The 23,683-nt window shown below is 45.0% G+C and overlaps 1 protein-coding gene across 5 annotated transcripts; it reads left to right on the top strand.

Moving 5' to 3' along the window:
• Positions 1–38: 38 nt before the first annotated feature.
• Positions 39–23,558, top strand: Retreg3 (reticulophagy regulator family member 3). 5 transcript variants are annotated; one of them, NR_155070.1, is made up of 11 exons: positions 39–339; positions 2,580–2,694; positions 13,467–13,573; positions 15,960–15,990; positions 16,871–16,997; positions 17,790–17,874; positions 18,821–18,958; positions 19,674–19,791; positions 20,125–20,207; positions 20,740–20,872; positions 21,260–23,558. NR_155070.1 is itself a non-coding variant. In NM_026501.3 (9 exons), exons 1-9 carry the CDS (start codon positions 101–103, stop codon positions 21,715–21,717), a joined length of 1,401 nt encoding a protein of 466 aa, NP_080777.1. In that variant the 5' UTR covers positions 39–100; the 3' UTR covers positions 21,718–23,558. The 5 variants fall into 5 exon arrangements, 3 of the variants coding, with proteins under 3 accessions (NP_080777.1, NP_083209.1, NP_001348512.1); NM_026501.3 differs by lacking the exons at positions 2,580–2,694; positions 19,674–19,791; NM_028933.4 differs by lacking the exons at positions 2,580–2,694; positions 16,871–16,997; positions 19,674–19,791.
• Positions 23,559–23,683: the final 125 nt, after the last annotated feature.

Here is a 23,683-nt window from a genome sequence, read left to right as displayed (position 1 = left end):
CCCTTCTCCGCCCGGCCGCAGCCAAATCGTGCTTCTGCGCAGTCGGTGTTATTGTGACTCCCGGGCCGTGGCCCCGGATGTTGTGGCTGCTGAAGGGGAGATGGAGGAGGCTGAAGGGGTGGCCGCGGCCCCGGGTCCAGCTTCGGGGTTGGCTTTCAGGGGCCGCCGAGCTATGTCCGGCTCCTGGGAGCGCGACCAGCAGGTTGAGGCGGCGCAGCGGACCCTGGTGGAGGTGCTGGGCCCTTACGAGCCTCTGCTGAGCCGGGTGCAGGCAGCCCTGGTGTGGGAGCGGCCGGCCAGGAGCGCCCTGTGGTGCCTGGGGCTGAACGCGGCGTTCTGGTGAGACACCCGGACCCTCACTGACCCTACTAGGCGGGAATTCCTCAGGTTGTTCTGGGGGGGGGGGTGTCGATCTCTCACCTGCCCTGTCCTGCCTTCTTTCGTCGCCCTGGCTGCTTCTGATACTTGCCTGATAATGCTTCACTTTCCCCAGCATCCCGCCTGCCTCCAGGCTTTGGCACCCCGGGTGCTCGCAGGGCCTTCCTGGTCTTCTCCACTTGCCCCCACGACTCGCCAGAGAATCTGGTACCATCCCGTGTCGCTCGCAGTAAGCCGGGGTGCCTCTTGTTAGCGAGAGAAAGTGATTTCACTTCGAGACCATTTCCTCCGTTTCTCTTGCTTGCCCCAGGGTGGTGGTTCCGAGAGGTTTTAACTTAACGATGATGGGAGGAGAGGCAGAAGGGTATCCCTGGGTGTGAGGAGGAAAACAAGCTTGAGCCGGTTATCATGGATTATTAGCATGTTAGATACCGTCTCACCCAGTCAAGTTGGTGAAGTTTGTGTGGAGTTTCAGCTTGAAAGAAAAGTAGATGTATTAAGAAGGAAAAAATTAAAAAACAGTGGTGATCTTTCATCTGTTTCAGAGCCACTTAGGATTGCAACGCTTCCCCCCAAAAATTAGACCTTAGCTGTGGTTCAAGGAGTTTGAGGCTGTCTGAGAGCCGTTGAGTTCTCTTTCACTGGACAAGTGGCTTTATATTAAAGTGTGTGTTTCATTCTCTGGAAAAAATGAGAGCACCTAGGAGGAGTTTGGGCTTCATCGAGTCTACCAACCATGGTTTGGGTTTATTAATAACCATAGTACTGATCAAATTCCAAGGGAACTGACATATCACTGAGGCTTCTACAACCAGAAGAGATGAGACTCTTTGAATAAGCCTGTGTGTGTGTATGTGTATAGGGGTGTGGTCCTGAGATGGGGTGGTCGTGAGGAGTTGTGGGTACTTGTAGAGGCTAGAAGCATCAGATCCCCCTGGAGCTGGAGATAGGTGGGGGTTGCTGGGAACTGAACTTCTCTGGGAGAGCAGTATGTGCTCTTAGCCACCGAACCATCTCTCTAGCTCTGGAACACATTTCAAAGCTGCAACAGATTTGCTGGTCCTCAACAGTGTATTCTTTTTTGGCTCCAAATATCCTCTCCACAGAGCAGGCCTTGAACTTCTGACCTTCCTGCTCCCAGCTCCCGAGGATTGGGGCTATTGACACTGGCCACCATGCTGTACCATAGTGTTTACTTAGGCTAAGTCTGCGTTTAGAATCTTTCTCAGAACCCCTCTTGTGCTAAGTTGTGACTGATCCCTATCTCTGGCATTTCCGGGTAGTATGCCTGCTGTGTAGCCACAATGCAGGAGGTGGGGGAGAGATCCACCAAAGTGAGTGTGGCCTAAGACTTAAAAAACAATTGAGCTTGTCATTTATAGAGGGGACTCATACCTTGGGAGGGGTACAGATAGTATTAAAGTCCAAGCGGGTTAAAGTAGTCAGACATTGGCACTTATAGAATTGTTTTGGGAGAATGAATTTCTTTGAGGGCTAAACACAGTTCACTCCTCAGTAGTGTCTTTGTGAGTGTTGTCATTTCACTTAGTAGAGTAAAGAATGACTAGATTTTCAACGAATTGAAGAAGTATCACTAAGTTAGGTCAGAAACAACAAATCTGAAGTACTTCTTATATTATTTATTAGGAATAATGACGTTATCAAAAGCTGAGGTGCTTTTGATGAGTCAGAAGATTAGCTTGATACTACAAAGTTGTCACCTGAGTGCTGGAGTCCACCTTAGCGTAGTAGAGCCTACCTCCAAACCTGATGCCCTGATCCAGCTTCTGTAAGCTGTCACCTGACTTACACACACACACACACTCCCCCCCCCTCTGTCTCTCTCTCTCTCTCTCTCTCTCTCTCTCTCTGAAAGAATTTTTTTTTTCCCAAGTCCTCCAAATTCAGGGCACATAGTGTGTTTAGTGATGTACATTCCTTCTCTGGTGTAGTTTTCCCTGTACCTGTGACTATGCCCTCTTACTTTCTAAACACAGGAGGTTCATAAAAGAATTCCATGTGGTAGGGTGCCACCATGTATTTCCAGGGTGTCCCCTCCCAGGTACCAGAGAAATCAGGGTGACCCTGTCCAAAATCTTGTAACCCACATCGCTTCTAGCCCCTGCTCTGTTGCTGTCTTTAGAATAATAATGGCTTCCCTCTAAAAGCCGACTTTTTCATTAATCTCACCCCATCTGCAGATGAGTGACCCACAGGGAGACCATGAAAGTCGGCAGGAGGGCATCATGGCAGGACCAGAAAAGGACAGGTTCCAGGAACTTCGATTGGACTGATAGGAGATGGGGGAGCACGAGGGTAAAGCCCCGCTGGCCCTAACTTGATGAACAGCACAGAGCTCACAGGGGGCTATAGACTGGAGCTCCTTGTCCCTGTGATTCCAGGTGGCCTTTGGGGACATGAGCGTAACTCGCAGCTGATGCCCTGTTACCTCTTGGGAACTGTTTCACAGTCACCAATCTCACCAGTGTTAACTCTTCTTTACTTGGAGGGGTCTGTGAGAATGGATAATGGTTTTTCTTCCTAAACAAAACTAAAAGTGATCTGAGAAGTGATTAAAGGTATACAACAGTTCTCATTTACAAAGTTAGAATCCAACAACAACAAAAAAAGGAAATGGAAGGGAGAGCGCGTACCACCCCCCATCCCCCTTATTTTTCCCTAAGGATAGGATTTCTCTGTGTAGCCCTGGCTGTTCTGGAATGCTGGATCTGTAGACCAGGCTGGCCTCGAAACTCAGAGACCCACCTGCCTTTTATCTTACAACTGCTGGGATTAAAGGTGGGCAACACCACTCTTCTTCCTCTTTTTTCCTCCTCTTCTCCTTTTTTTTGTTTTTTTGTTTTTTTGTTTTTTTTTTTTTTGAGACAGGGTTTCTCTGTGTAGCCCTGGCTGTCCTGGAACTCACTCTGTAGACCAGGCTGGCCTTGAACTCAGAAATCCACCTGCCTCTGCCTCCCAAGTGCTGGGATTAAAGGTGTGCGCCACCACCACCCTGTTTTCCTCCTCTCCCTCTTTAATGAGTTCTGGAGCGTTCTGAAAAGTAAACATCTTAAGATTATAGTTTTCCTTTAAATGACAAGGAAAACCCGTTTCAACAGAGACATTTATTCTTCAGGAAAAAGAAAAAAGTCAAACCAGAGTGATGTAGGCTACTAGCCCCAGCACTCAGGAAACAGGTCTCTGTGAGATCAAGACTAGCTTGTTTTATATGGTGACTTCCTGGCTGGGACTACATGGACTGTCTACACATATATACATACATACATACACACACACACACACACACAGAGAAAAGGCAAAGTTTGAAACTGATTGACAAGTGTTTCTGATAAATCGCTTTTTTCCTCTTTCTGCTTTTGGGTCTGAGCAGCCAAAGTTGGCCCCTGCTCTTGGGAGTCTATTGCGTTGGTCGGGCTCTCTTGTCTGGTTGGTAACCTAGCAGGCTGCTAATTACATCTTCCTTAGCTTTGCCTCTCTTTGCCTTAAAGGTGGATTAGTCATTTGTTTGTTTTTATGCTGGGATTAAACCCATGGCTTCATAAATGCTAGGCACACTCTTTATCTCTGAGCTCTGCAGCTAGCCTTGCCTTGGAGTTTTGTCTGTAATTGTAAGGTTGGCACTTTCTCTGTTTAAGGGGCGGGTAGGTCATTAGCAGCCAGCTGGTTTCACTTCTTCTTGTGTGTGTGAGTGAGTGTGCGAGAAGCAGCTATCATGTGATATAGGTTAGGTTAATTTTTTTCCTTCTCATTTACTGGCTCATTAACTAGGCAGTCACAAGTGTTGCACAATAATAGGCTCCCTGTCCCTATAGAATGGGATGCTTTGTTCTGAAGTGCCACAGAGACAAGCATGCTCTGTAACAACAAAGGAACCCAAAATAGCATCTTCTTTGATTGAAAATAGATGTGTTGTCATTGTTCACAATTGTATGTGTTACTGTGGATTGAACCCAGGGCCTCCTGTATGCTAGGCAAACTATTATTATTTATATAACAAACTCTAGCTTCTGTTACTACTGGAGATCTAAGCTGTAGTTAACTCCCAGAAAACGACTTATTTTCTAGGATTTCTCATAGTCTTTTGACCACCAAAGAGCGATTCCAAGGAATACATTTTATCTGGGCTGGCACAGTTTAATTGGATTTTAGCCCCCAACAGATAAAAAGACAGTTTACGAAAGGAAAATCCACATGTGGTGGTGCAGGCCTGTAATCCAGGGGTGTGAGTGTGTGTGTGTGTGTGTGTGTGTGCGCACACGCACATAAGTGTTAAGTTACAAGGCAAGAGAATCAGGAGTTAAGGTCATCCCCAGCTGTCTAGTGAGTTCTAGGCCATCCCGGGCTGCATGAGACTGTCTCGACACTTTCCTTCCCAAAAAGAAAAACAGTGGGTATATAAAATTTTACTGTCACTGGTATTTTAAAAATTCAAGTGCAGTGGCTGAAGCGATGGCTCCGGTATGAAAAGCTCTAGTTTTTGCAGAGGGACTAGGTTTGCTTCCCAGCGCCCACATGGTGTCTCACAGCATCTCCAGTTCATCAGGCAGGCGTGCGGTGCATGTGATGCATGTGGGCAAAACATTCATACACATAGGATAAATTCATTTAAAAAGGGAATAGAAATCAAGTTGTGTTACCAATTTCTGCTTGCTAAATTTTATTTCTTTTATTTTACTTTGAGACAGGGTCTCAGTATGTAGCCACAGATGTCCTAGAACTCAGTTTTGGTTCTGCTCCCTGAGTAGTGATATCAAAGTTGTACATCACGCTGCCTAACTGCTTCTTAAGTTTTAAGAACTGAGAATTCTTGGGAATATATGAGAAAACTGACATATGACTGATAGAAGCTGACATTGGATGGCTTTTCTAGGAAGTAGTAGTTTGGCAGCATTTGCTAAGCTAAATGATCAGCACCTCTTCTGGGGACAGAGGGGACAAGGAGGGACTGGTGATGGGGATACAGTTATTGAGGTTGATGAGACTGGAGGTTAGATAATGGTGACAGCTGCGCAACTCTGAATATACTCCAAACCATTGAATTAGGTATTCCATAGGGTGAATCTTATGGTAGTGTTGTTATAAAAAATAATGAATGCGTCATGTTCTACTTATTTAATTACAGGTAAGGTCAGAGGTTTGTGTTTCGTGTTGTGTAGTGCAGCTCCTTTTTCTTATTTTCTTTTTAATTTAGTATTCTTGTGTGTGTGTACGTGTGTGTGTGTGTGTGTGTGTGTGTGTGTGTGTGTGTGTGTGTAGGCAGGCAGGCACCAGCCCTGGTGTGTTTGTGCAGGTCAGAGGACCATTTTGGAGAGTTAATTTACTCTTTCTGCTGTCGTTTCCTGGGATCCAAGTTAGGTCATCAGGCTTGCTTGGCGTTTGCCTTTATTCTCTGAGCCATTTCACTGGCCCAGTTTTGGTGTTTTATTTGTTTGTTTGGTTTGTTTCATTCATGTATTTTTGCTTCTTGTTTTGAGGTAGGGTCCCCTGTAGCTCAGGAATTACCTTGACTTCTTGATAGTTCTATCCCTACCTCCCTGGTGCTGGAATTACATGTGCACACCACTGTGCCCAGTTTATATAGTGATTGGGCTCAAATCCAGGACCTTGTGCATGGTAGGCTCTAAGCCACATTCCCAGCCTTGGGGGTGTTTGTTTGTTTTTTAAGAGATTTATTTATTATTATATCTAAGTGCACTGTAGCTGTCTTCAGACACACCAGAAGAGGGCGTCAGATCTCGTTACAGATGGTTGTGAGCCACCATGTGGTTGCTGGGAATTGAACTCAGGACCTCTGGAAAAGCAGTCAGTGCTCTTAGCCTCTGATCCATCTCTCCAGCCCTAATCATTTTTTGTTTGTTTGTTTTGGTTTTGGTTTTTCAAGATAGGGCTTCTCTTGTAACAAGCCCTGGCTGTCCTGGATTTGCTTTGTAGACCAGACTAGCCTTGAACTCACAGAGATCTGTCTGCCTCCACCTCTTCTCCCCTTCACCCTCCCTGTCCCAAATGCTGGGACTAAAGGTACCTGCACTATGAGAAAACATGCTTATGTATTAAATAAAAATTAAATTAGGTATATTATGTGTGTATTAGTTACTGTTCTCTAGCTGTGAAAAGGCACCATGACCAAGGCAACTCTTAGAAACATTTAATTGGGAGCTTACTTACAATTTTAGATGGTTAGTTGGGAAGCAGACAGGCATGATGTTCAAGTAGTAGCTGAGAATTTTATATCCAGATCCATAGGCAGCATAAAGAGGAAGAGACACTGGGACTGGCATGTGATACTGAAACTCTGAAGCCCATCCCCAGTGACACACCTCTTCCAGCAGGTCACACCTCCCAGTCCTTCCCAAATAGTTCCACTAATTGGGGACAAATCACTCAAACATTCTCATTCAAACATTTTACTTCCCAGTGGTTTGTTTGTTATTAGACTTGACTAAGTCTAGTCTTATGTGCATGAGGGGTCTTCTGCCTGCATGATGCTGTACAGTATGTATGTACCTGGTGCCTTCAGAGGACTGAAGAAGGTGTCCAGTTCTCTAGGAATGGAGTTACAGATGGTTGTGAACCTCCATGTAGGTTCTAAATCCTCTACAAGAACAAGGATTCTTAACCACCCAGCCATCTTTCCAGTTTCCATTTTTGTATGTGTGCGTACACTCAGGGACACAAATGTGAGGTCATAGGATAACTTTCGGGAGTCTGGCTTTCTCTTCCTACTGTGTGTTCCAGGGATTGAACTCAGGTTGCCACGTTTGGTGGTGTTGGAGTCCACCAAAAGACCCTCACTCACAAAGACCATAGGACCATAGAGACCCAACATCGCTGCAAACTACAAGAGGTTGTTTTTTGTTTTGTTTTGTTTTTTAATTGATCCAACGCGTTGGGGACCCCCCTCAGCACGCAGGCAAGAGGAGAGACCCCGAACAAATAAAAAACAACACTTTTTATACCTTTTAAGGGGCAGATTTAGGCAACAAGGCTAGCTGGCTTATTCTCAGTGGTGTAGCAAGTAACCCTTTCAGGCATTGGTTGGTTTGCATAGGGTGACTACCTTTGGCCTGGTCCCTCACTCTGCCTGCCCTTATGGTTTTCCTCAGCACTGTTTAGTCAGCCAGCTTCCATATCTGGCTCTGCACTTGGCCTGCTAGTGTAGTTTGGAAAGTCCCTTCAGAGGAGGCTGAGTGGTCTTGAATTTATTTTGGATTCTACAGTGGTAGTGCCTTTATCCTGAGCCATGGTGCTGGCCTCCCACTGAGTCTGTGTGTTAATAGTTTAAATAACGGAATTAATCGTACATGTGCCTCTATAAAATAGACATTTAAAATACCATCAGCTTGGTCATATGGAAAATGAATTCGTGCAGTATTGAAATGTTTGTGTGTGTGTGTGTGTTTTTTAATCCCCCTCAAAAATGCTACTGTTTGGCATAAAATAAAACAAAATAAAAAAACTTTATTCACTTGCAAGGTTAGTAAGTGAATAAATAAATAGAAGTGAAGTGTATATATACTGTGACTGTTTGCTCTGAACAGGTCCTTTGTCCAGAGAGTGCCCTGGAGACCCTGCTGGCTGCCCCCCTCCCTCCCGGGGCTTTGCATGTTCTCCTGCCTCATGGTTCCTGTAAACTGGCAGTGACTTCAGAGGCCTGGTCAGATCTAGATTTTTAATTCTCTTTCTCTCTTCTCTTCCTTTCTCCTTTTCTCCCCTTCTCTTTTCTTTTTTTCTCCTCCCCATCTCTCCCTTTTTTCCTGTCTCACTAGGTAGAGTGTGAGCCACTGTACAAACTGGGTTATTTTATAGTGATATGCTCATTTTTATTTTGTTATTTCTGTTTGTTCTTCAAAACAGGGTTTCTCTGTGTAGCCCTGGCTTTCCTAAAACTCACTCTGTAGACTGGGCTGGCTTCAAACTCACAGAGATCCGCCTGCCTCTATGAGCACTGGGATTAAAGGCATGTGCTGCACGCCTGACATTTTCTTATTTCTTGCATTGTCTAAACCTTCAACAATATGCTTGGGCTTAGAAATAAGGAAAAAATCATGAAGAAAAAATAGATGATGCCATAATGGTGAGAAAGACACAGACAGGGGCCGTCCCCCGTGACTGACTCATGTGTGCATAGCCCTGTATGCCTACTGGACTGTACTTGTAGGTGCCTTTAGCTTAGTTGGAAAGTTTTTATGCTGTTTGTAGTTGCTGAAAGTGTTTTGTATGCTATTTTAGCAAGCTTTGTGGATTTGGGGTTTGAGTGTGTGTGTTCTAGAAGAATTTCATTATATAGTTTAGACTAGCCTCAAACTCCTGATCCTCCTGCTTCTGCCCTCTTGTCTGGATTTCTTCCCATTTGTTTCCTTGCTCTCTGTCTTTTTGCTCTTTGTCTTCTTATCCCTTGCCTTATCAAATCATTTTATCCTCCCTCCTACCTTATTGTTACTTTGTAAACACACACGTTTCCTTTTGCCTCCCAATTCCTGTCTTTAAAGGTACTCACCACCACACCACCCCCTGCCTTTATTACTCTGTGCTTGGGCTGCTCCTTCACGCCCTCAGATTCGGTTGTCAGTTAAGTATTGGCAGTGGGAATAGGAAGGTAGGGGTAGTGACAGGCTGCTGTAAGATAGTCTAGTTTGGGCGAAATTTTTTTTGTTTGTTTTGAAACGAGGTCTCCTGTGGCCCAGGTTGGCAACAAGTTTACTCTGTGTAGCTGAGGGTGATCTTGAACTCTTGATCTGCCTTCCCCTCCCAAGTGCAAGGTTCACAGGCATGGCTAGAAAATGGCCCTCTAAAGGAGAGTTAAACATCCTCCTCTCACCTGAGTTTCTTGTCAGCAGTCAGTGCTCTGGGGAGGGATGACTGTGGCCTGGCTCGCCCCTCGGAGGGAGGTCACTTTCAAGTAGAGCAGAGTGTGGGCTCATTTGTTAGGAAGATGTACTGGCTTGGAGGAGACTAACGACCTGGGGCAGGCAGCTCCTCAGTTTGTCTCTGCTAAGCTGCTTTCATTCTTTAATCTCGTGTGATTGTGCCCTTTAAGTGGTGGGTAGGAAAACTAGAATAGACTTGTCACTGGTGACTGGATTCCTGATTTTCATTTCCTTTCATTTTAATGTATTTTATTTTTAAAAAGAGTGCAGGTAGTATGCAGTGATGTTTATTGTATAGAAGTGTCTATAGACAAAATCTGAATTTCCTTTGGCAATTTGTGTTTGTCTTCACATATATGCTCAGATAAGGCTTTTTTACTTTTGGTGCTGAAGATTGGTCTGAGTATCTTGTATTTAATATTTTTTTAAGGTTTATTTATTTTATGTATGTGAGTACACTTTTGCTCTCTTCAGACACTCCAGAAGAGGGCATCGGATCTCATTACAGGTGGTTGTGAGCCATCATGTGGTTGCTGGGTATTGAACTCAAGACCTCTGGAAGAGCAGTATTGAGTGCTCTTTTTTTTTTTTTTTTTTTTTTTTTTTGGTTTTTCGAGACAGGGTTTCTCTGTGTAGCCCTGGCTGTCCTGGAACTCACTTTGTAGACCAGACTGGCCTTGAACTCAGAAATCCGCCTGCCTCTGCCTCCCAAGTGCTGGGATTAAAGGTGTGCACCACCACGCCCGGCTGTATTGAGTGCTCTTAACTGCTGAGCCATCTCTCCAGCCCTAGCTTTTAATTTTTTAAAACTTTATTTTATTTTTATTTTATTTTATTTTTTGAGTCAGGGTTTGTCTGGCTGCCCTGAAACTCACTATGTACACCAGGCTGGACTCTGCCTCTGTCTTCCAAGTGCTGGGATTAAAGGCATGTGCCACCATGTCCAGCATATTTTTTCTTCAGAGACTGTCTCACGGGCCTATTGTGGTATTAAACTCTGTGACGCTGCTTGGATTGTCCTGCTTCTCCCTCCTGGCTGAGGATCAAAGCTGGGCCTTTGTACACCCAGATGGCCCTATCGACTGAGCACTATCCCTGGCCTTTTGTAATTCTATCCTTAGGCTTGTTCTGTGATTATATAACATTATTAATCAGATATTTAGCTGAGGGTATTCCAGAATGGTGACTTATAACCAGCTCCTGATCATCGTCACCTGTTTGGTTGGCTGCTCTGTTAATGCCTAGTGCCACTGTGATGTGGAACAGTTGAGCAGAACTGTTAGACAGTAGCTGGCTCCTTACATTTTCTTCTTGGCTTTTTGGCCAGGATCAAATATTATATTTTATAGGTGATTTAAGTCTGCTGTTTTCCTTTAAAAAAAAAAAAAGAGAAAGTCTTATATAGTCCAGTTTGTCCTGAAATTCACGATGTTGCTAAGGATAGCCTTGAATTTTTTTTTTTTTTTTTTTTTTGGTTTTTCGAGACAGGGTTTCTCTGTATAGCCCTGGCTGTCCTGGAGCTCACTTTGTAGACCAGGCTGGCCTCGAACTCAGAAATCCATCTGCCTCCGGAGTGCTGGGATTAAAGGCGTGCACCACCACGCCCGGCAGCCTTGAATTTCTGATCCTCCTGCCTCTACCTCTCAAGTGGTGGGAGTGTGGGTGTTGGCTACCACACTGGTATTATTTGATGCTGAGGATCAAACTAGATGTTCATACATGCAAGGCAAGGAGCTACATCTTAGCTCAGGACTTGTGAGCATCACATTATGCGTGAGGAAACAGATCATAAGTTCACATAATGGTTCTGTTTAGGGAATCAAACTCAGGGTCATTTGATTTTATTTTTAAGTTTAATTTATTATTATTATTAATTATTATTATTATTGAGACAAGTGTCTTGCTGTATGACCCCAGCTGGCCTGGGATTTATTACATAGAACAGGCTGACCTCAAACTCAGCCTTTCTCCTTCTGCCTCAGAAAGGCTGGACTTAAAGGTGTGTATCACCATGTCTGGCCTAATTTTTGTTTTGTTATTAGTGAATAAAATTCTATGATTTTTGTTTGTGTGTCTGCTGGTGTAAGTGTGTACATGAGGAAGTCAAAGGACAACTTTCCAAAATCCTCTCCCTCCACTCCACTGTGGATTCCAGGGACCCAGTTCAGGGTCTCAGGCTTTTGCTACAAATAATTTTACCCACCAAGCCATCTGTCCGTCCCTCTTATAACCTTAAAAGCTGTGTCTTGCTTGGTGCAGTGGTATTTGATTGTAGTCTCAGCGTTTGAAGGCTGAAACAAGTCATTACTTCATTCAGCTCAAGAATATGGAGACCAACCAAGGTAACCTAACGAGATCTCAGCCTTAAAGATGGGCATTCTGGAAAGATGGCTGTAGGCATGCCTAGCACGCCGGGCCGTGCTGTCCTGGGGATTGAACTGTGGTCTTCATGCATGCTAGACAAGCACCGTGCCGACTGAGCTCTGTTTCCAGTCCCCTCATTGGCTGAGTGGTGATGTGCTACATGTATTGGTCTTGCTGTGATTCCTGACCTGCAGCGTGAGGACCTGAACGTGGATCTCCAACATTCATGTAAAAGCCTTGTCTGGTCACACATCTGTGTCCCCAGTGAGAGGTCAGGGACAGGCGGATCCTTGGAACTAACTGTCCAGAAGTCTTTCCTGTTGATGAGCTCTGGATTCAGTCGAAACCCTGTTTTAAGTGATAAAGTGGAGTGGCATGTGTATATATAGTGGCTCAAACCTTTCCTCCCAAGAGTCAGGCGGAGGTAGGCAGGGCTCTGAGTTTAAGGCCACCCTGGACTACAGAGTTCTAGGGCAGCCAGGTCTGTATTGGAAGACCTGTCTGGAGTGATGGAGATTTTGGGCTTACACACGTTCCTGCTTGATGTGGCTAGGGAGAATCACATTAAATTATTCAGTCTCAGATGAATACCATATGCCTTCTCTCATTTGTGCTTCTTAGACTGTAGATAGCTGCATCAAATCATGTACATTTTTATGACATGACGACAGTTGGCATGAAACTCTTGGGGAACAAAGAGAACTAATGATGGGAAGAGAGAAGTGAAGGGCCTGGAGACAAAGCATGCTCCATGCACAACACATACATACATGTATGAGAGTGTCCCGTATTACACAATACCATGTGCAGTCATAAATACAAATCCCACTTGGTTATGCAGTATACTTTTTAATATATTGTTAAATTTAATTTGTTTATATTTTATTAAAGAGTTTGCATCTGTAATCATAAGGGATATGGTCTGTGGTTCACTTCTATCTAGCTTCATCAACAGAGTAATGCTGGTCTCTCCAAAAAACTATGTGCTTTTTAACCGCCACTACCACCACCGCCACCTGTCCCCAAGATGGGGTCTCAAATAGCCTAGGCTGACCCCAGACTCATGATTTAGATGAAAACGACGTCAGACTTCTAATCATCCTGTCTCCACCTCCCAAGGGCTGGGGTTACAGGCCCGGAGCACTGCACCTGGCTTTTCCTTTAGGTTGTCTTTACAAGAGTTTGAGTATTGGTGCTGATCCTGAAGTACCTTTTAGACATACCTTGAGTGTTGGCTTTCTGAATGTCCTTAATTGAGTCATTTTGATTGAGGGGGCAGCTCCGTCCTTTCGTCTGTGATAGCATGCCTAATTAGGCATTAATATACACAATAGCACAATTAAATTGTGCTATGTGCACGTGTCTGCTTAACTTTAGTAAATAAATACTTGCTTTCCTTCCAGCTTGTCCCTGCATAATAGACTGAAAGGTTGGAAGGCTCTCCAGGAGGTTATATTTGATTTAGTCCTTTACTTTTTTGTTTGTTTGTTTGTTTTCAAGACAGGGTTTTTCTGTGTAGCCCTGGCTGTCCTGGAACTCACTCTGTAGACCAGGCTGGCCTTGAACTCAGAAATCCACGTGCCTCTGCCTCCCAAGGGCTGGGATTAAAGGCGTGCGCCACCACTGCCTGGCTTAGTCCTTTATTTTTACAGAAGAAACTATCTCCATTGGAAAATAGCTGGGGTCTGGAAAACTGGAGTGACTTAACCAAGGTGTATAACTAGTTAACAACCACCAAACCTTGAACTAGGTCTGTTCACCTAGCCTAGAGTGCACATGGGTCTTTTCTGAACTGGCTTTATTACTTAGTAACCCTCTTGTGTTTTCTTTCTCTAGGTTTTTTGCATTGACATCACTTCGTTTTGTGTTTTTGCTTGCATTCAGCTTGATGATCATTGTCTGTATTGACCAATGGAAGAACAAAATTTGGCCTGAGATAAACGGTAAAATTTGTAGCATTTAGAATAATTTGAACTGGTAATTTTTAAGGGACTTTTGCCTTTAGGGTGTTTGTTTGTTTGTTTGTTTGTTTGTTTTGAGTAGTATGGGTTTCTGGGGACTAATCCTTGAAGTCTGAATTAGTTGCTTTAGGAGACATTTGAAAAATAAGCCTCAGGCCAGGGGTGTTGGTGCACATCTTTAATCCCAGAACTCAGGAGGCAGAGGCAGGTAAATAGTGAGTTCTAGGACAGCCAGGGCCACGTAGAGAAAAATCCTGTCTCAAAAAAACAGGAAAAGAAAAGCTTATGCCTCACCTGTGGGCCTGTAGAGCTGGGTTCTGTCTGTCTGTTACTGCATTAGTGCTGGCAGATCTGTGTCTGCCACCTGAGCTGGTGTTGCTGGTGTAAGTGGCCTGAGAAATACAAAGGCTTTACCATTTTCTGTTTTATCTTTTAGACTCAAATGACTTTACTGGATACTGTTAGCTACTGAGACAGCATCAATTTATTATTTTATTTGAATGGGTGTTTTGCCTGCCTGTGTGTCTGGGTACCATTTGTGTACCTGATGTACACAGAGGCCAAAAGAGGACTTTGGATCTCTTGGAGTTGGAGTTATAGGCTATTGTTAGCTGCCAAGAATTGAATGAACCCAAGTCTTCTAGATGAGTACTCAATGCTCCTAAGTGCTGAGCCATCTCTCTAGCTCTTTCTTATTTATTTATTTATTCATCTATTTATTGAGACCAGGTCTGACTGTGTTGCTTTGGCTGGCCTCAATTTCATGGAGGTTTTCCACTCCTTTTGAGTACTGAGATTAAAGATGTGCACCACCATGCCTGGCCATTACTTAAAAACAAAAACAAAACCCAGTGTCGATGTAGCCCAAGCTAGCTTCCAATTCACTGTGTAGTTTAGGGTGACCTTGAACTCCTAATTCTCCTGCATTTCCTCTCAGCTGTTGGGGTTACAGGCATGTACTACCATGCCCAGCTCCAGGCAGCATCAGTTTGCCTCCCAAGAATTTCTTCTAAATTATGTAATAAGCAATAAGAAATACAGTTTCTCTTTTAAAAAACTATAGACACTTGAAGAAAAATTAATGACCACCCAAAGGATAAATTGGAGATACAGTGTAATGTTTAGTTGATGGGTTTATGTACATTACCCAAGTCAGTCAGTGAATGTAAAAGGAGAACCGCAGGCAAGTGAGGCATGGAGTCATACTCTTTTTCTGCCAGCACAGCAGGCCCTCAGAGTCAGCCTCAGCTATGTAGTGAGTTGGAGTTTAGCTTGAATACACAAGATCCTGTCTACAACCATACACAAAAGAACCACAACTTGCTAAGGATCTCCTGGGAACAGAAAATTGAACATTTTGATAGGAATGAGGAGTCTGTTTTCAAGAGAGAACTTAGATTTATAAGTCCTTAAAATTTAGGCTTAGCTATTTAGGCAGTGCGTCATCATTGAAGATCTTTTAGAATAGAGCTGCATACTGAGTTGAGAGTAAAGGTTAATTTGATATCATCTCATATGGTGGGATAGGGTGAGCCAAGGGGGAAGCAGAGGCTGCTAGGAAACTGCAGCTTATCCTTGTGGGAGGAAACCAGTGTCCAGAGTCTCATGGTAGGTGTTTTGGAGAGTATGAAGAATAGAGGAACTAGGTATTGATACATAGTAGATGGTTAGGAGTAGTAAAGTTGACTTGTGGACTTTAAAAGAGGGAGAATGCATGCATTTGCCAGCTATAGGCAGAGGCAGTGGAGATCGGTTCAGGTGGGAGTCTGAAAGGAGAACTGATGGGAATTCTGGACAAGTCAGTCAGGTTGAAGTGCTGGCAGGATGGTCACACTGCATACAGTATATAGTTTTTAAGTACATCACTCCTTATTTTATAGAGTTCAAGAAGTCAGCCTGTCTCATACCTGTAAATGTCAAAAGCCTATATTGTTCAGAACAGATAATAGGTATCTCTAAAGAAAACAGACAGATCTCTAGAGTTGGAGTAGTTACAACATGCCTTAGAAGCTTGGCACACAATGATGTGTGTGAGCAGTCTGGCATACTCAAGGGATGGACAGACCATGTTCTCAGACACCTTGGCTGTAAGCTGAAGTGTTTAGTTGTAGTTCTTGTGGTCCATTTGTACCTTCTCCTTCCCCATGGAAAAATGCTTTGTCATTTGAAGACACATAAACCATTATTCCGTTGTCTGCAGCATCCTAACCCTGGCAATGTAACATGGGAGCTCCTTTTTATTGGCTACTAATGTTTACTTTTTCCTAAGCATATTAAAACCTGAACAGTTAGACCACCAGACAACCTAATACTTTCAGGTTTCATTTTGCCTACCAGCTAATATTGGTGTTTATTTTTAATGTTGTAGTGCCGAGACCTGACGCCTTGGACAACGAGAGGTATGGAGCACCAGTTACTTCCCTTCTGTTGTTTTAATGGAGTGTGTTGTTTGTATTGGTTTTTGGTTACATGTTCTTAACCCCATATTCTGGATACAACATTATACACCTAGTCTGTTTCAAGTAATAACAAATTCTAAAATTCAGGCTGAGAATACTCAAGTGTCTTCTCTATAGGACGAGACATTTCTGGAAAAGAAGTGGTGACTTACAACCTGACATGCCAGGGAAATAGCTGCGTTAATAAGCCACAGTGTGAAAACCTAGAGGCAACTAATTGTCTCCCGGCTTTCATACTGCATCACTTGGTGTTTCTGTGGCCTGTGGCTATTTTTAAGTTCTGGGTAGAAAACATTGTTTCCTGGCATCAGCAAGCTAGTGTTGAAGATCCCTGTGTGTCTTAGAGCCTCTGCTTTCGTCCTTAACCCATCCACCGGTGTGTTTGATAAGGAATTTCCTGGCTGAGGTTTATTTTGGTTTTGCTTTGTCCCCTCACATTGCCTCCCTCACCACTGTAGAGGAGTCAGTCAGGCTTTTACTTGTGTTCCTGGATTGCAATCGCACGGAATTGCTGTAGTCTGAGAGTGGAGAACATGGTGTTTTCAAGCATACAGGGCCTTGGGTCTGGTGGCAGGTTTATACATGTGGACGAAGCCACTTGCTCATAGGGTGGAGTTGTTAGAACAAGTTTGTCTTCCTAGTCCCTCAAATCAAGTTTCAACCTGGTAAGCCAAGAAGAATGGCATGTTTCACCTCTAAAGCTCCTGGGACTAGCTGCTCCCCAAGCCCTCTTTAAACCCGGAAGCATCGGCTGGCAGCACAGCAAGATGGGGGGCCCCTAAACAGCCTCCTTTCACAGCTCCCCTTCTCTCTCCCATAGCTGGGGCTTTGTGCACCCTCGGTTGCTCAGCGTGCCCGAGCTCTGCCACCATGTAGCTGAAGTCTGGGTTAGTGGGACCATTTTCATAAGGAATCTTTTGCTTTTCAAAAAGCAAAACCCAGGCAAGGTAAGACCTCCCTTTGCACTTTCAGCTCTGGCTTTCAGCTCAGTTCATGTTAAGATGAGACACTTATTTCCCCATGTACCTTCATTCATAAAAGACATGAGGTTCATAGAAACACAGGGAGGTGATAGGAAGGGTTCTGACCGGCTGCCCCAGGAAAGGCAGGAGCCTGACTCCGTGCCTGCTGTGCTTTGGAGTAGGCGCTTTTCTTTTCTGTCCTTTTCTCTTCATTTTTTCCTTTTCCTTTCTTTTCTTTTTTCTTTTTCTTTCTTTTTTTTTCTTTTTTTTTTTTTTAATTTCTTTCTGTGCTAGGGATTGAATTCAGGGCTTCCTGCATGCTAGGCAAGTGATACAACAGAGCTGTCTCCAGCCCCACAGAGCAGGCCATTCTCTTGTCTCAAGAAGAGACAGAAAGCTTGCTTGTGTGTGTTCTGTGTCACATTAAACATGATAAGTTGTTGGGTTTTAATATTTTTGTTTTCTTAATTTTACTTAAAAAACCCACTACCAATGCATGTTTTCAGAGAGAATTTTTGGCTAAAACTTAAACCAATTTCCTGGCATGAAAGGCACAGCTGTATGGGCTCTCCATGTGAAGGGAGCTTGAGTAGAAGGGAGTTCTCTCGTCTGCCAGAACAGAATCACCACTGGACTGGTGGCTGAGGCTGTCCTTCTGGCATGTCCATGCTTGACTCAGATCATAGAATCTTCAGTCACGCCTCCATTAATCCCCCATCCCCACCTCGGTCCTTTGCCATGTAGCAGAAAGCTAATCCTGCTTCTTGCTTCTCCCAGTTCTGCCTGCTGAGCTGTGGGGTACTGACCTTTTTGGCCATGTTGGGCCGCTACATCCCTGGGCTCCTGCTGTCCTACTTGATGCGTAAGTGTGAAAGTACTTCTCCCTACACATTTTAGGTTGATCATAGCTTTTCCTGCCATCGTCAGCTGTGGTTCTAGGTCAGAGATTGTAGGCCTTCCTAACGCTGCAGCCCTCTAATGCAGTTCCTCATGGTGTGGGGACCCCCGGCCATAAAAATATTTATGAATCATAATACAAATATCTGATATGCGAGTCCTATGAAAGGGTCGTTAGCCCCCTAAAGGGGTCACAGCCCACAGGTTGAGAACTGCTGTCCAGGAAGAGGCCCTCTATATTTTAGTGCTCCAACAATATTTCAGGACATGATTAGTGTTGTTAAATGTCTTTTCACATGAAACTATGAAATGGTACTTCACATAAAAGGCATAAGCCCCATTTCCTCTTGGGGAGCTTACAGTGAAGTCCAGTCCAGGGTGCCATGCATATTAGGCAAGTGTTTTGCAACTGATATATATCCTAGCCCATCTTTTTCTTTTTTGGTTTTAAAAAAACACAGGGTTTCTCTGTGCAGCTCTGGCTATCCTGGAACTCATTATGTAGACTAGGCTGGCTTCATAGAGATCTCCCTGCCTCTGTTTCCTGAGTGCTGGGATTAAAGGCCTGTGCCACTCTGCTGGACATCCATATGCAGTATTTTATATATGTAGTTTTATCTCAGAATCACATGGCCAGTTGTCACTGTTTTACTCCGTATGTCCACACTGCCTGGTCCTGTAGCATATGTGTTGTGTATAGCTGTGATGTGGATCCTTGGATGGCTACAGAAGTTCCTGCTCTCAAAAACTGTATATGATAGGGGTCACTAGTGGAGGTGACCAGAAGAATTAAGTTGAATTGTTCTGCCCAGAGTCCTAAGGACACAACAGCAGGGGGCCAGGTAAGATTGCTTTGTGCAGGGCTGGCGAGATGGCTCATCTCCATTTTCTTCTATTTCCACTCTTCACAGTTGTCATCATTATGATGTGGCCTCTTGCTGTCTATCACCGTCTGTGGGATCGAGCCTATGTGCGACTGAAGCCAGTTCTGCAGCGGCTGGACTTCAGTGTCCGTGGCTACATGATGTCCAAGCAGAGAGAAAGACAATGTAAGCATCATGGGATGGCTTTCTTCTACCTGACAGGGAAAGAGGAGAAGCCAGGCCTCACAAACTGGATAAGTCTTTAAAAGTGGGAGAAATAGGACCCATGAGATGGCTCAGCAGATAGAGGTGCCACCAAGCCTGATGACCTGAGTTTAATCCCTGGGGTCCTCGCAATGGAGTAACTAACACACACACATGACAGTTGTTCTCTGACTGCCACAGGGAACTGTGAACGTAAGAGTAATTTTAAAATTTTCAAGTAGAAGTCGGGGGTGGTTGGTAGGAGTAGAAAGTAGTGAGGAAAGGCAATATTTTTCTGAGAAACCTAGGCAGACTTGCCTGGTTTTCTTATAAAGGCCTTAAACTCCATTTTAAACTGATTAGAGAAAAACTCCCAAGTTGAGTAAGAGATACAGAAGATGTCTGTAGTACCATGTGCTGTTATGAAACACCTTCCAAGTGTCCAAGCACTGGATCGGCTGTTTTGTGCACTGTTTTAGATAATCTGCATTAACCATGAGACTCAAGTGGTCTTAAACTGAGTAAATGCTAGTGCAGGTTTTTGACACTTCTGAGCCAGCCTCTTTCCATTAACGAAAGCTGTTTCCAAAGATGATTAAGAACAGCCACGTAGATGCCAGAAGTATACTATTATTAACCTGAGTTCTACCTAACACAGAGGGTGATGCAGACGTGTCCCTCTCTTTGGTCTTATCAGTTTGGGTGTTTGATTAAGCACTGGCCTTCAAAGAATCACGAATGTGGTCACCAAGCCCAGCTTCATCTGGGCCAACTAGTTGAAAAGTATCAGTCCTTAAAAGCCTCATTTCCCCAAGGTGAGCAGCTTCCTTTTCCTTCCCATGACTGTGCCGCTTACCACCTTGCTTTGTATTTACCTCTAGGAGATTCTCAATGTTGCTGGTAGATTGGTAGTAGTTCATCATTAGCCAGAATTTCTAGAGATGCGTTGAGTTGGAAAAAGGAGGGATGTTAGAGGAGAGATGTAGTCTCGTGTAACAATTTAGACTCGGCATCCTTACTTTCAGACATTGCTATGGACACTAGGGCTATATTTAGAGAGCTGCTTCTTGTGTTCTGATACATGCTTTTGGAGTCCAAAGGGAGATTTTTCCCTCAAAGGCATCAGGACCTTCTGTTCTCTCCACTAGTGCGCCGCAGAGCTCTGCACTCAGAACGTGCCACGGACAGCCACAGTGACAGTGAAGAGGAACTTGCTGCCTTCTGTCCTCAGGTATCTGTCTGTGGAAGCTGCTCCCCTGGTCCTTTTGCTCCATCTGGCAACTCGCATTGAGATGGTAACCAGGTTTCAAGCCTATCACGGTAACCAGGTTTCAAGCCTATCACGGTCCCTCAGAGACCCTAGATTCCTCTTTCTCTTAGTACAGAGCTGAGGGGAGAACCCACCTCAGGTGTTTTGTGGGGTCCGAGAACTCAGATTGAGCCTGATGAACAGTAAAACCACTGGGGATTGCTTTTACCCTACCACCCGGAAGAACCTGGAACTGACATAAATCTTTTTTAGCAGCCAACCCATCTAGACTTTTGGTTAATAAGTATATTTTTCTGGTTACCCAAGACTGTCTGAGCTCAAGAGGTTGATGGAAAAGAGTGCTCCCTTTAGGGAGGCAACCTCACAAGTCAAGACTGTGGATGCAGTTGCCATGCATCCTGGGTTCATGGGTCAGCTTCGGGGTCTTCCAGGGCTTGCGTCAGTAAAGCCAATTGCAGATGGCATCATCTCAGACTTGTTTTCTTTTTCTAAGCTGGATGATTCTACTGTTGCCAGGGAATTGGCTATCACAGATTCGGAGCACTCTGATGCTGAGGTCTCCTGTACAGAAAATGGCACATTTAACCTGTCAAGAGGCCAAACACCTCTAACAGAAGGCTCTGAAGGTGAGAACCTTTGGCCTGAGTTGATAGTAACTCTGACTTTTGCATTGTAGCTTCCCTGGATGGGGCTTCCTTGTGCCCCCTCCTCTCCTGAGTGGTGGTGTAAGTAATAAATCTGCCCAAGGGTGTGATATGACATGGCTGTTATGCTGCCCTTGAAGCCCCCAGTCTCTTATTAGTCATGGACACAGTCGAGGAAGACAGGCAGTTCTCTGCCCATCAGCAGTCATGACCATCTGAGTGTTGACAACAAACTAACCAGTCTTGAAGGTTTTGCTTCATCTTAACCAGTACAGGGTGGGAAAACCTGGTTATATAGGGTTGACTTCTTGTGGGTGTGGGCACAGAGAGCATGCAGCTATCATGTTTCACACAGCTGTATTCTCTCAGACCTAGATGGCCACAGTGATCCAGAGGAGTCATTTGCCAGAGACCTGCCAGACTTCCCTTCCATTAACGTGGATCCTGCTGGCCTGGACGACGAGGACGACACCAGCATTGGGATGCCCAGCTTGATGTACCGCTCCCCACCAGGGGCTGGGGATACCCAGGTCCTGCCTGCTAGTCGGAATGAGGCTGCACTGCCAGAGCTCCTGCTTAGTTCCCTTCCTGGAGGATCTAACCTTACCAGCAACCTTGCCAGCCTGGTCTCCCAGGGTATGATCCAACTGGCCTTGTCAGAGGCCTCCCAGACAGACCCTTCTGGCCCACCTCCCCGAAGAGCAACAAGAGGCTTCCTCCGGGCCCCTAGTTCAGACCTGGACACTGATGCTGAAGGAGATGATTTTGAACTTCTGGACCAATCAGAGCTGAATCAGCTAGACCCTGCCAGTTCTAGGAGCCACTGAGAGACTCCTTTGAGGGGGGTCACTGTGCTGTAGGTTATTTTCCTCCACCCCACTTACTGTGATGGGGCAAGGGAAGAACCCAGTCTTGTCCCCTGAATTTTATCTGTGTGCTGGGTGGCCTGGCTGATGCAGAGGCCTGCTAAGAGAACGTACTCTTACCTGCTGCCAGTGAGACATCGTATCTGTGCTTAGTCACTGAAGTGAGAACATACTCCCGCCCCAAGGGAGGCTTCTCTCCATCAGGGTGGTACACGGGCAACAAAGTAGGGATTTGATTCCCCTTTGAGGAGGTAGTGCTGTTTGCTTTTAGGTCTGGGTGCTCAGGGGCCCTCACTGATACAAGAGCCCATCTCTTCTCCTCACCTCACTGGAGCCACAGAAGCCAGGCAGCAGCTACAGGAGTTATCATCTGTGTCTTTTACCATGATTTGATTTGTGTTCTCAAAGCAAGTGTGCCCTTTGGTTCTGCAGAGCAGGCCCACTTCCTGTCCCTGAGCCCATCTTCATTTCTAGAGGGCTGACCCTGAGCACTCCAGAGTGCTTGCAGAGTTTGAGAAATGTGAACATGCTGTGGGGCTGAGCCTCTGCTATATCACCGTGAGCTGTAGGATCAGCTGGCTGGCTGGGTTGGTGAGTGCCTACCTTGAGGTCTCATGAAAGCTCCTGGAGCTGTGTGGTTGTCTTTGGTGCTGTTAACCCTTGGCTCCATTTGACCATCAATCTGAGCAATGAGCAAAGCAATATCATATCCATGTTTATGTCCCTCCTCCTTCCCTTGCTCCTCCTCTGGAGAAGCACTAATTACACAGGGGATAGCAAAGTAGCACTTTACAAATGGCCATGGCGTTCATCCCAAGAGCCACCAGCTCTTCTTACCATACCACTTCCTAACTCCTGTAAGGATGAGCCCAGTTAGTAAGGATGTTGGTAATCAGCAGAGACCATTCTCAAGGGTAGGTGTTCTGCAGCCCCGAATCAAATCATGTGAAAACCCCTTAAATGATCATTGGTTCTCAACCTGTGCCAGCATACTGCCTCTCTGTCTCCCAAATCAGAGCTCAAGCCAAATTCTTCTATCCTCTTTCCCTCTTGCATTAACCTTTGCTGATCCTCAGGGACCACTCCCCCAGCACTTTTGTGTTTGGGTGAGGGATGTTGGACAGAGCCCATTTTTATGTGCTGCAGGTTGGGGGTTGTGCTAACACTTTTGCTCTTGGTTGATGGACAAGATAGAGGCCAGGGAGTGAATAACAGTGAGAAGAGGAATGGCAGGTGCCTGTTTCATAGTCAGTGAGTGTGAAAGTTAGGCATAATAATGGCATCTCCCCACTTTAGGGTTCTCAAATACTTTGGACATCTCTTTCCTTAGAGCCAGGTAGATGTCTTACAGGTGAACTCGATGATGTGGAAAAGAACAAAAAAAGGGAGGTGAGGGAAAGGCTTGGGGTTTTGCGTGTTTGCATGAGTGTGTGTAGCTTCATGCTTTGGGAGTTGGCAAGAGGAAGAGGGAGGGAAGGGGAGCAAGCAAATCCAGGTCTTTTCTTGTACCAGTGGAACCTGCTCTGAATCTCCCAAGTCCTCCACTGTGAATTGGGCTGGGTGGGGGGGTGCAGGGGAATAAATCTTGTATGAGAACAATCTTTTAAGAGACTGCTGTTTCGTTGTGTACTTCCTTGATAAGTCTTCTCATTAATCTGATAATAGCTAATCTGGTGTGGTGATCCTCAGAAGAGGAAGCCCAGGTGGATGTCAGGGACCCTCCTGCCCTTTCTGTTTTTCCCTCTTGAGGCCACGTCTCCCCCCTACAACCAAGACATAAATATAACTAATACCTTGCGGGCATTTGTCAATTGTTATTTTTTTTCTCTTTTAGATTTATCTTTTTGTTTGTTTTTTTAGACAGGGTTTCTCTGTGTAACCCTGACTGTCCTGGAACTCACTCTGTAGACCAGGCTGGCCTCGAACT

Source organism: Mus musculus, chromosome 11, assembly GCF_000001635.26.
Source record: "Mus musculus strain C57BL/6J chromosome 11, GRCm38.p6 C57BL/6J".
Taxonomy (NCBI): domain Eukaryota; kingdom Metazoa; phylum Chordata; class Mammalia; order Rodentia; family Muridae; genus Mus; species Mus musculus.
The sequence above is the reverse complement of the archived record's forward strand: the minus strand, read 5'-3'. Positions and strand labels throughout refer to the sequence as shown.